Genomic DNA, 13,238 nt, shown 5'->3' with positions numbered 1-13,238 from the left:
TGACGTAAAATTTATAAGAAATGTTTAAAGGTAGGGTATGGGATTTGCAAAACGGCCAGCAGATTTTGAAAATACACAACTCAAATGGTCCTACCTTCTTTCCTCCAACACTGGCCCTGACTCCATCCATTCATGTGGAGGGAGGGAGTGGGATGGGGGGAGGGGGTATGGTACGACCGTTTGATTGACAAACTTACTGTCCAATGATCTTGGAAATGATTGGCTGGAGTTTTTCGAGTCCTGCCCGTTCCACAGATGATTAAATTGCTTAATTTTCATTTCAGTGCTTCTAACTCAGTGGCTGTAAGTGGGTTAGGAATAGGATTTCAAGTGATTTTGAAAAAAATGGACAAAAAAGAGAATCACATACCCCACCTTTAATATCCTGCACCTTGAATGCAGAAACTTAAATATTTATAATTCATTAATTCGTTTTTTGGATCATTCTCAAATCATGCTGGATCACATGATAATCAGGTTTTACAAACCAAACATCAGATAATATTCACCTTTTGACACAAATCACTAATGAAATGAATAATGATTGATACATTTATTCATATATGTTAAAAATTTAAGTAGAAAAATGGAAGCAATTTCATCAGTATTTGGACCCCATTGAATGAAAGTGAAATTTATAGGAATAAAAAATAAATACAAGTTTAATATGGAAATGTATGAATATAAATAATAATAAAAAAGGACATCAGTTGATATTTTTTATATTCAACATTTCACATAGATGTTTATGTGAAAATACATTTGGTAATAAAAATTGGTGGTCTCAGACTTTTGGACCCAAGTCAGGTGTCATCTAAGAACACAAGATGAATAAAAAATGAAAGGAAAACTTAAGTGTAACTTAGAAATGTATGTAAATAAATAAGAAAGAAAAAAACACATGCAAGTATGTAAACATCTGTTTTATTGTCAGGTACCAGTGGTCAGGATCGGCGAGTTTCATGTATGTGGACGTGTTTCCTCCGACAGCTACCGTGTATACCGTCACGGGCCTCAACCCTTCCACTGCGTACAACTTTTCGGTCAACGCTCTCAATACAATGGGAGAGAGCAGCTATGCAGACAACAACAAAATACTGACAGTCACCACTGCTGGTAAATTCAGCTCAGCCTGTCTGATAAAGCTTTCCCGACACATAAACCAAATTATTCATCATTTGGGTTCCGACCACGGTGGGTTTTCTTGTAGGTTTAGATACAGGCTTTACTTTCCACTGATTTGATGAGCCATTCATCAATCTGACCGATCACATCTAATTTGTAAGGCAAAGATCACGGCTGAGTCTCATGCAAATAAGCCGAATGACTGAACGTCTACACCAATCAGTGCACCAGTGTGTTTTCTGAATGCATATTTCAGTCTGTATTTTGCCCGGTTGCGCGAGGGAGAGGGAGAAAAATCGAGCGATAGAGGGAGAGAGACAGAAAACAAAACCGTGTGATGTATGATAAATGATGATAAGCTACATTCCCTCGGCAAACATAATGAATTCTGCAATTGTAATGTCATAGCATTTGATTTGCAAAACAAATTAGTCATGAGCACAGGCAGCTGACGGAAGTACAGAAAACACAACATGGCTCTGCCACAGAGTTCACTCATAGTAGAACTGACAAACCTTAGTTATTTAATAATTATGAGCTATTTAAAGGGAAATTCTGATATATTTCACTCACTTTCAATATAACAAACCCATCTCTTCCATGGAGCACAAAAGGAGATATTTTAAGAATATTGAAGCTGCTCTTTACATACAGCAAAACCACACAGTGACCAGTGGCTGTCAAGATCGGGGTGAAAAAGGAAGTAGCTTTCTGTGAAATTACTAAAATGTCTTACTTTTTTGTAATTGCTGTGTTTGATGTCACTTAAGTCTCTTCTGCTCACCAAGGTTGCCTTTATTTGATCAAAAACACAGTAAACAGTAATATTGTGAAATATGAATACAATTTAAAATAACTGTTTTCTATTTTAATATATTTAAAAATGTAATTTATTCATTTATGTGAATTTTCAGCATTATTACTCCAGTCTTCAGTGTCACATGATCCTTCAGAAATCAATCTAATATGCTGATTAGCTGCTCAAGAACCATTTCTTCTTCTTATCATCAATGTATGTGCTTTTATGGAGCTTTTTTCCAGGATACGTCATTGGTGAATAGAAAGTTCAAAATCATTTTGAAATAGAAATGTTTTGTAACATTATAAATGTCTTTACCTTATGCTTAATTCAAAGCGTTCTTGCTGAAGAAAATATAAATTCCTTATTTATCCCAAACATTAGTGTTTCTTTACATTTTTACATTTACATTTTTGTATTTTATTTGAAGAGTGAAAGCATCATTGTAATAGCATGGAATGCATTTTTTTTTTAAACTACCCCTTTATGGATGAATAATAACTAGTAGGTCAGTCTGTACAGTTCTCACTAAAACTCCAATAAAACAAATACTCAATTCCGTATGCCTTTGCTTGAAGCATTCGGCAATAACTAGACTACGAAAAAGCATGAGTGAGTTTCGTAGGTATGTGTACTGCAATTGATTTTACAATCAATCACCTTATTTCAGCTCAATTTAAGCCAAATGTAATTGAATGCAAATGAAAACAAAGGTGTGAAAGTACTGTACAGTCCATTCAAGTACCTTGTTTCATTTTTCAGATTAAATAAGCCATTTACTCTGACACAAGTCTTTATATATCACAGTGGGGCTTTTCAGGCTAGACTAAGTCTATAATCTTTGATTTTACACATTGGAATTCATTATTTTCCACTTTGCACTTGCCGTCAACTCTAATGGACTCTAATGCCGACTACACATAGTACTAGTGTTGTAGGTTCTACATAATACAGCATGTTTTTAAGTGCATCGCGAACAAGAACAATGCATGAATCAATATCGCTTTTGATTTTCTGAGCTTAGACTCATGGTCAGAGCAGAAGAAAGTGACTGCGCTCTGTAACCTCTGCATTAAGTGATTTACGTTGTCTCTGTTTCTCTCAGATGCTGAGGAAGCTGACGGTGGGGTCTCACCAGAAGACCAGGATTCAGCTTTTGCAGGTGCTGCATTTCCTCCTCCGGCTCACTGCAGCTGCTATTTATCAAATGTAGAAAAGGCCTGACACCCCAGAATTCAGATCAATTTCTCAGCTCGTACTTCAGTTTCCATGGCCTTTACCGGCCTGTTTCATGTGCTTTCATAAAGCCTTGGGGCTCAATGTTTTCTCTTCTGCGGTTTGGTGCAGTTTTGCTCAGGCTGAACGCTTTGGTGCAATTTAATGGGACACAGTGGCAGTTATTGACCCTTGATTCGGGGTACGGAATAAACTGACATTAGCTTGCGGCAAATTCGAGGTCCGCCGGATACTGCTTTGCATTTTGATTGGGTTTGTGTAGAAAAGATTCATTAGGGTTTTCAATTTCCTTGGATAGTTCCTATGTCATCAGATTGATTTGGGAATGATACACTGTGTGAGGGATTTTTTTTTTCAGGGAGAGATTTATCAATGTCTCTCGTCTATGTGAATAAACCAGTTCATGCAGGTCTTTTCACGCGGCAAGGCATGACTCGAGCGTGTCAAATCTGTACGCTCTCTTCTGCAAAACAGTGACATATTGCAAATCCAACAAGACAGTGACAGAGAATAGTTGTGCAAATTCAACCCATGACATCTTTCCACTTCATGAACATATATATGGCACAGTTGCCATTAATATATGTATCTTGTGCCCAAAAAGACTTTGAATGCTTAAGTCATGCTTTAAAATGCCATTGCACTGCTTGACAATATATCTACCAAAGTAGTAACAAATGATGCTCTAAGTAAGTCCAGCTAACACATTTCTGAGATGTTTTTGCAAACACCTTTAAGCAAATGATGGCAGGGTGATTTTTAGTGGATCTATTAAGTCTGTTCCTTTTTAGGACTTTTCCACCAAAAGTACTATTTAATTGGCATTAAAAAAATTAAGTTACTATCGAGATATTATCATTAACTAAAACCATTTAAAAAATGGGTTACTTGAAATAAAATAAAGATCAAATTAATTAAAATATAAATATAAAATATAAAAATAAAATCTAATTGAATACATTAACAAAAACTTTTATCTTTAATGTCCAGATACTTTGACTGTGTATCCCTTAAAAAAAGTACTCTTTTATTTTTATTTTTTTATATAACACTTGTTCCTCAACAGGTCGTGGTCTTCCTGTCTATGCCGTGGTGATCCTGGTTGTGGGCGGCCTCCTGTTATTCCTAAATCCATTGAGCTGCTTTCTATTCGTCAGATATAAAAACAGAGGGCGGAGTCTGAAAGGTATCCGACAGCGAAACTCCTCAGCGTGTCACCGCTTCAACTCTGCGCTGTTAGACAGCGTGTCCCAGACTGGTCGACTCTCAGCGACAGCACGCAGCGCAAAAGGGATGAACTGTCTGAATCCTAATATGACTTCTCACTTTTAAATCCATCTCTCTCTCTTTCTCTTATCTCGCTCGCTAGCTCCTCAGCCATCTGCATCATCCCGCCATCTCTCCTTTCCACGGCAGCTGTCACTTCCTCCCTTCGTCTCTCCCCTTATCTCGCCCCTTTCCCTTTCGTCCTCTGTCATTCTCTCTCTCACTCACCCCATCTGTCTTTTTTTTCGCCTCGCCCCTTCCTTCAAACTGTCAGGTGTCTCGTCTCTCCCCTCTCATCTCTCGCTCACGACTTTTTTTTTCTATCCCTCTCTATTCATGAACCTGTCGTCCTCTCTTCTCGCTTTCAATTTGGACGGCCCTTTTTATCAGTTTATTAAAGCTACTGTCACAACACAATTTGTAGGGAGGAACCAATAATTGAATGGTGTATGATGAATGTTCCGTACACAAACAATCTCGTGTTCTGTCTTTCTGGTGTTCTGTCTTTTCTGGTGTCCTTTCATTTCTGTCATGCTCTCCTTCCTATGACTTTTGCCCTCTAACAGCCCACTCTCCTTTGGTTTTTGCCTCCAGAAGACACCAGGAGCATTTCACAGGAGACGAAAAGCGAGGAGCAGAGGTCAGTCATGTTAGTTCTTTTGCAAGTATGCCCACTCAGCCCTGACCCTGAGGTGTCTTCACCCTGAGAAAATAAAAGACAAACTACTTTCTGATGAACATGTGACCGGCAAAACTTGTTAGTTGGTTGCTATGTTGTTATTTACTGCCAAAGTGTAATGCTTGGGATTAGGAGAGTGAACAAACCCCTACACCTTAATATGAGCAATAGTAATGGTGATGTGTGGCTTAGAAAGCCGCACTAACAAGCAAGACCAGCATGCTGTGATGGCTCGAAGGCATTCAGAACAACTTCTGCCTGTCTGGGTGAGCCTTCCAGCTTCCAGTGGCTATAGAAGCCCTCAAGACGGTGTATAGAAATGCTGCTTAGCTTGCATCTCCATAAATAGACTCAAGAGTTTTTATTTCAACCGCCTACATTTGACATGAGCTTAAAAAAAAAGGCAGAATAGACAAAAGTTTTGGAGTTTTAGTTGGATATTAAAAAAAGAGAAACCTAAGCCTTAGGTGTGTAACTTAACTTCAAAGGTGCACAATGTGACTTTGTTTTTGTTCAAAATTAACTAAATTTAAATAATGAGATCAATCCTTCTTCCAAAACCTATCTGTAAATAGAGAAAAGCTGCTCCGGCTACTTTGAGGCGTGTGGAAGTGGCAGAGGTTAGTTGTCACAACAAGCAAAATCGATTCTCCCATTTCAGGGGAATCACCCATTTTATCAAACGTCGAACAGAGGAGAGTCTGCTGGCAAACAGAGAACGTGACAGAGCTTGTAATAAAACAAGAACCAATATTGGCTTGGCTTTTCAGAGATGGCGAGACCTGAGTGATGTGAAATGTTGTCAAAGGGACATGGAGTTGGTGTTTTTATTACTCAACATGTGAGTGAAGTATTTTATTGAAGAGATAAATTGCCATATGTATCTCTCTAACAGAGTTGACTGTAAAGCATCATCTATTGTGAAGGGTCAGTTCATTATGGTTGTTGTAGCGCTGTGCTTGAATTTATTTTCAAGGAAGTATCGTGTCTATTAATGGGTAAAGTTACAGTAACATCTTCAGCTAGTCAGCTTGAGATCCTCTCAATCTAAACGGATTATTTCTCTTAAGCCTAGTAGTGATTTTTTTTTAGCTGTAGGATAACCATATTCATCCACAAAGTCACGCAGAGCCGAAGCACAACCAAAACAATGTTCTTCTACAAAATACATGCAGTTTTGTTTTTTAACTGTTAGAGGGCCAGAAGTTACATAGTGTACCTTTAAATTGAACAAAAATGACATTTGTAAAGCAGCAAATATCCCAGAATATTCAATGAGAAATATACATTATATATTTTACCCTTTGGGAATTGATCGTGAAAAGTGGGCATTACTTCGTGGTTAAGATGATTATAATTGAAATACGGGTAAGAATGCGCTTCAAAATTATATATAATATATTAGTTTGTAACATTAAATGATTTATATTGTTTTTAATGTATTAACAGATTTTAATATATTAATATGGAATAGGCCTATATGTGTGTGTGTGTATATAAATTTAAATTAATGCCAAAATGATACACGCATATATATATGATGATTCTGTGTATGTATACAACATGCATTAAGTGAATAAATTCCCCTCTAATAAATAAACCCTCTAATAACTTCCCATTAATTTCCAATTTTCCGGACTTCTATATTGATTGACTGCTTCTTGGAAAATCCTCCCTGGTTGCAGAAGTTCTTCTTTCTTGTCTGGTTTTCTAACTTGCAGTTGTGATTTGTGAATGTGAAGTTTCTCTGTTTCTGCAGGTCCATGTCGAGCAGCTCAACACGCTATGCGAGCAGAGAGCTTATCAACGCCTCGGCACAGCGAACGCTCCTCATCGACAGCAGCTCTGAGCCCGACAGCAGCGTCTATGAGAGCTACGGACGGGTATATCAATGGACACTCACGCAGCCAATGGAAAGGGCTGTTCTAGCAAAACATTCAGATAAAAATACTTAACGTTCAGATAAAAATACATTAATAGAAGACCGTTTGCTGCCTTGTGATGAAAAAGATCCCACCTGAATTCACAAACAATTTTTATTGCTACTGAAGATGTCCTTTCTTTTTCCTACATCTCAATAGCAGCAGAGTTCTCATTATTACTACAGTCCTGCGCTGTATACTCACCCTGAAGGCCCTGAGGATTATGGTGAGACTGCATTTAATGTGGTTATGCACACTTTATAGGGATTTAAAGCTTAACTTTTTATATTTTTTAGGTTCAAATAATCTCCCTTTCTCAAATAACTTCCTGCCTATTTAGCAAAAATCCCCAGAATAAACTACATATTTTACTTCTAATGTCACTGCCACAAATGTTAGGGTGTTGTAGGTGGTTGCCAGGGAATTGGTATGCGACTGCTAATGTTCTAATGTTTTTTGCTTATCGCTATGCAGTTGCTAAGATGTTCTGAGTGGTTGCAGCCCATCACTGTGCAGTTGCTAGGGTGTTCTGAGTGTTTGTTGCTCATCACTGTGCAGTTACTAGGGTGTTCTGAGTGTGTGTTGCTCATCGCTATGCAGTTGCTAGGGTATTCTGAGTTTTTGTAACTCATCACTATATTGTTGCTAGGGTGTTCTGAGTGTGTGTAACTCATCACTGTGCAGTTGCTAGGGTGTTCTGACTGTTTGTTGCTCATCACTATGCAATTGCTAGGGTTTATCGAGTGTCTGTAGCCTAACGCTATGCAGTTATAGGGTGTTCTAAGTGTTTGTTGCTAATCACTATGCAGTTTCTAGGGTGTTCTAAGTGTCTGTTGCCCATCACTATGTAGTTGCTCGGGTGTTCTGAGTGTTTGTTGCTCATCGCTATCCAGTTGCTATGGGGTTCTAACTGTTTGTTGCTCATCAGTATGCAGTTGTTAAGGTGTTCTGACTGTTTGTAGCTCATCACTATGCAGTTGCTAGGGTGTTCTGAGTGTCTGTTGTCCATCACTATGCAGTTGTTAGGGTGTTCTGAGTGTTTTTTGCTTATCGCTATGCAGTTGCTAAGATGTTCTGAGTGGTTGCAGCCCATCACTGTGCAGTTGCTAGGGTGTTCTGAGTGTTTGTTGCTCATCACTGTGCAGTTACTAGGGTGTTCTGAGTGTGTGTTGCTCATCGCTATGCAGTTGCTAGGGTATTCTGAGTTTTTGTAACTCATCACTATATTGTTGCTAGGGTGTTCTGAGTTTGTGTAACTCATCACTGTGCAGTTGCTAGGGTGTTCTGACTGTTTGTTGCTCATCATTATGCAATTGCTAGGGTTTATCGAGTGTCTGTAGCCTAACGCTATGCAGTTGCTAGGGTGTTCTAAGTGTTTGTTGCTAATCACTATGCAGTTTCTAGGGTGTTCTAAGTGTCTGTTGCCCATCACTATGTAGTTGCTCGGGTGTTCTGAGTGTTTGTTGCTCATCGCTATCCAGTTGCTATGGGGTTCTAACTGTTTGTTGCTCATCAGTATGCAGTTGTTAAGGTGTTCTGACTGTTTGTAGCTCATCACTATGCAGTTGCTAGGGTGTTCTGAGTGTCTGTTGTCCATCACTATGCAGTTGTTAGGGTGTTCTGAGTGTTTATTGCCCATCACTATGCAGTTGCTAGGCTGTTCTGAGTGTTTGTTGCTCATCGCTATCCAGTTACTAGGGTGTTCTGAGTGGTTATAGCCCATCGCTATGCAGTTGCTAAGGTGTTCTGAGTGTCTGTAGCCCATCGCTATGCAGTTACTAGGATGTTCTGAGTGGTTGTAGCCCATCACTATCCAGTTGCTATGGTGTTCTGAGTGTTTGTAACTCATCGCTATGCAGTTGCTAAGGTGTTCTGAGTGTCTGTATTTCATTGCTATTCAGTTGCTAGGGTGTTCTGAGTGGTTATAGCCCATCGCTATGCAGTTGCCAGGGTATTCAGAGTGTTTGTGTGACCCTAGATGTAAGTTTGTGGGATTTGTTCACCGGTTTTATCACCTGCCAGGCAAAATCACTTAGAAAACTAATAGCTTATCTCTCATCAAGCCACATGATTTGATGTAGCCTATCATTCACGCCTATTGCACAAACAGCATGTAACTAATTTAATAGTTAGTTAGGGATTTGAACATACCTTATGCGGGAACACACTTAACGACTAGCTGAAACATTCTAAGATTGATCTGATCACACTTACAGACTGTTTCCATTGACTGCAGCAGATTTTAAACACCGACTGTGAACACCGACTTAACGCGACTCGGCACGTTTGGGCATGATCAGTCGTAAGTATCGAATTACATTCATGATCGGCCGTACAGTCGTTAAGTGTGTCCCTGGCTTAAGTATGCGTAATAGTGATCCTTGCCTACAAAGAAATATATTCTTTCTCTCATAATGTGTGAGGGGAGTCTTTTTAGATCACTTCATCATCCAAGTTCTCTGCTTTTAAAAGCTCTTTTGTTTTTATGCAAAGTGAGTGTTCAATATTTGAGCAAACGTTCAAACGTTTTTGCAACTTGAAGGTTTACAGCTGAAGTATTGATGTGCTGAGTTTCCTTCCCTCCAGATGGCAGATTCAGCACCAGCCCTCTCGCTCATGACTATGAGGAGGTGAGAGGCTGGGGGACGTCCCAGGACCTGCAGAGCTACTCACTGCTGCCCCCTGCTGGCCACTTGGATCCACGAGCACCAGTCTCCACATACCATGAGGTGGGTGTGTGAACCAACAACCAGTGTGTGCCAAATGTGTGATCTCTAATTCACAACTGTACATTTCATATCTAAAGTCCCAGTTTTAATTCAAAGTATTCATGGTATATAAACAAACTCTGGATTATGGTATTGCAGAATAGTTTTTATATAATAGATTCTGTCAGTTTGCTGTTTCTCTTTTGTTTATAGCTGTCGTTTATTGCACTTTTCTCCACAGGGAAGGGTATACGGTAAAGCTGATGTGGACGTAACAGCCGGAGTTTATGATTCTATGGTGTACAGACGCAGGAGAGACACGGACTTGCCGTTTGAGCTCAGAGGGGAGCTTGTTTAATAAGAGAGGGGATGATGAAAGCGCCAGTCTAGACCGGCTTGGGTTTACGTATTGATAAAAAAAAAATTCTTTTACTTTTCCTATTATTTGTCTAAAATATGTTTGCCGTGTCGTTACATTCTAAGCCTAAATGTTTAATGTGTTCAGTAAATATAGATTTGTTGTTTTTTTTTTGGTCTAAATCAGAATTTAATTTTTTTTTTTTAATCTGCTACTGCCGTACAGTATGTCCCCTTTTTAAAACATCAAACAGGGCTTTGAAACAGAAATTTTTCGCTTGTCTATCATTGTTCAGACAGGCAGATAGCCCCGCCCCCAAACTAACACCATTGGTTCCTTGGAAATCATCCAACGATTGACTTACTCACACACTACTGTTCAAACTTTGGTTGTCTTGGTTCTCTTATGCTCACAAAGACTACATATATTTGATCAAAAATACAGTAAAAACAGTAAAATTGTGAAATATTATAATTTAAAATCTTTTTTTCTATCTGAATATATTTTTTAATGTAATTTATTCCTGTGATCAAAGCTGAATTTTCAGGATCATTACTCCAGTCTTCAGTGTCACATGATCCTTCATAAATCATTCTAATAAGATGATTTCATGCTTAAGAAATATTTTGTATTATTAGCAATGTTAAAAACAGTTGTGCAGCTTAATATTTTTGGTGGAAACTGTAATTTTTTGTTTTTTTTATGAATAGAAAGTTCCAAAGAACAGCATTTATTTTAAATATAAATATTTTGTAACATTATAAATTGTGAATTAAAAATGAATAAATATGGTCTGCTAAATGCATAAATGTAAATTATAATAATAATTTATTTGAAAACAACCTACTTTCTGTTTTCAAAAAACATATGTCTCTGCTTATAGGCCTGGGTGTAGAGAAAAAGTATTTTAGCATAACCTTTAAAAATGAGTCCATTCGTATACATTAATATCAATTACAATAGCAAAAACAATGTGCAATTACAAGCTACTCTAGTAATTGCATATTAGGTCATTAATTTGTATTACTAAGAACTTGATTATGTGTTAGTTACTAAGTGTGACCCTTGTCTGTACTGTAATATGTATCTTTCTGAGGCCTAGTTTAGCATTTACTTAGTGTTCTCATCTACCTTCAGTAATAAAAAAAAACCCTGATAAGAACACACATGTTATGTAATGCAACTTTTTAAGCGATGAGGTACTATCAAACATGCTATTATTTATACTGAACTTAATCGTTTTTCCTGATGGCATACGCTCCTCTTGGGATTCTTGGAAAGCGTGGAGCTTTGTCCCCAGAGGAAGTCTTTGGATGTGAGAACAGGGATAAAAGTCTCGAGTCCTTGAGTCTGCGGAAGCCGACAACAATAACAACATCAACAACAGCCTTCTTTGACACACATTTGTGTTGTTATCATGTGTATGTCATCACAAGGAGCTAAACAAGGAAACTAGGCAAAGGGTAAAAAATTTTATTAGTCTGAGAAGAAATCATTGGCTTGGAAAAGGAAAAGGTTGCCTTAAAGAGAAAACATTTAAATCATTACATTTATTTACCTTCCAATATTATTTTTAGTTTTTGTGAAACACTAGATGTTTAGCAGAATGCTCATGCTGCACTTTTTCATATAACATGAAGTCAAGCTCCAAATACTTAAAATACAGCATACTCTCTAAGGGGCTGTTTACATGACACCGGTTTCAAAAAAACTGAAAACTTTTTATGTGTTTTGGTCGTTTATTTACACAACAACGTTTTGGGGGCCTGAAAATGCAAACTTTTGAAAACAGGTTTAACAGTGCAATTTTTTGGAAACGATACCGCTATTGTCACAAATTTGTGAAAACGGTCATGTTTTCAGTTTTTTTCACAGATCTGTGTGAATGGGAATTGTTTTGACAACGTTGTCGTCTGTACGCGAAAAATGCAAAGGAAACATTTTCCATTTTTAGTACATAATTTTGTGTAAACATACCCTAAAAAAATTATAAATAAATGTACTATCTATTAAATATTTGAATATCACTTAAATGATTGTCTAAGTTGGAAAATAAATGACTAAATATCCAATAGTTCATTTAGCATATTTAAGTTTTTGTAACAAAAAGAAATAGGTATTTGACCAACATATTATATTTTTAAGTTATACTTAATATTTTTGAATATTATATATTATAATATTTTAGAATGGAGAAATTATACTGATCAGTTTCAAGAACTACAGTTATTACTCATTTCATATCAATATTTGTAACAACAAATTAGGAAATTGAGACTCAAAGAGAGGGGAAAAAATGGTGCTTTGATACAGACTGAGAGTAAATACTGAAATTAAGTGTTACTTTGTGTGTTTTTGCACAGAATTAATATAGATGGAGATCCATTAGTGTTTAATGTTCTGTTATGTTGGAATGTATAGGGGTTTCTGTTATGTTGCCGTTTTGGGGGGTTACCATTGTGTACCAAGTATCACATGGCCTACTTTTGTGGTGCTTTTTTGTTCCTTTCTGGATCTCGACAGTCCATTGTCTCTATCTACCTTTGTTTTATGGAGAAAAAAAAGCAGCTTTTAGATTAAACATCTCCTTTGTGTTCCACTGAAGAAAGAAAATCATACCGGTGTGGTTATTTCTGGGTGAACTGTTCCTTTAAAATCCATCTTGTTTCTTCTGTCTGCTTTGGATGCTTTCAACTAAGCTGGCTTATCAAGAGTGGATGCTAAATTACAGGTTGGGAAGGATGCCAGTGCGTAACAGCTTGTTTAATTGTAAATCAAAGGTAGTCTATAACCCATTGTCTTCTGCGGCTCTAATTTCTGAAATTTTATTGCTGTCGTTTGGCACGAGAACTAACACTGCAATCTTCCCTCCCTTTTTCTCCGATGCTCCTTAATGCTGAGATTCTCCTTCATGTCCATGGAGACCCGGCCATGACCCTGCGCCCTGGTGCCGGCGTGACAGGGAACAGACCTCCAACGCTGCTAATGTGAAAACAACTGTTCAGACACCTGGCTTGAGGTGGGTCGATCTCATCTCCTCTCTTCTGTGTAGACACAATCCACTTGCCCTGTTGACCGGTTCACCAGCCATGTCAAACGCCTCAAGCAGCCACGATGTCTAGAGATGGCAAGTTATTGTTGCCAT

At 37.9% G+C, this 13,238-nt stretch overlaps 1 protein-coding gene across 4 annotated transcripts in view; it reads left to right on the top strand.

Annotated features, from left to right (window-relative positions):
* Nucleotides 1–12,008, top strand: part of nphs1 (NPHS1 adhesion molecule, nephrin) — a 102,103-nt gene extending 90,095 nt beyond the window's left edge. For 3 of the 4 annotated variants that reach the window (XM_084127192.1, XM_084127193.1, XM_084127194.1), the window contains 8 exons: nucleotides 935–1,116; nucleotides 3,030–3,086; nucleotides 4,227–4,346; nucleotides 5,021–5,066; nucleotides 6,865–6,988; nucleotides 7,187–7,253; nucleotides 9,614–9,756; nucleotides 9,977–12,008. In XM_084127192.1, the coding sequence (XP_083983318.1) occupies nucleotides 935–1,116; nucleotides 3,030–3,086; nucleotides 4,227–4,346; nucleotides 5,021–5,066; nucleotides 6,865–6,988; nucleotides 7,187–7,253; nucleotides 9,614–9,756; nucleotides 9,977–10,093 (856 nt within the window). In that variant the 3' untranslated portion in view covers nucleotides 10,094–12,008. Of the gene's footprint in view, nucleotides 1–934; nucleotides 1,117–3,029; nucleotides 3,087–4,226; nucleotides 4,423–5,020; nucleotides 5,067–6,864; nucleotides 6,989–7,186; nucleotides 7,254–9,613; nucleotides 9,757–9,976 lie in introns of those variants that run through there. The other variant, XM_084127195.1, reaches the window with a different exon arrangement.
* Nucleotides 12,009–13,238: the final 1,230 nt, after the last annotated feature.

The sequence above is a fragment of the Abramis brama genome (genome assembly GCF_963993115.1).
Source record: "Abramis brama genome assembly, chromosome: 10".
Taxonomy (NCBI): Eukaryota; Metazoa; Chordata; class Actinopteri; order Cypriniformes; family Leuciscidae; genus Abramis; species Abramis brama.
This window is presented reverse-complemented; position numbering and strand designations above follow the sequence as displayed.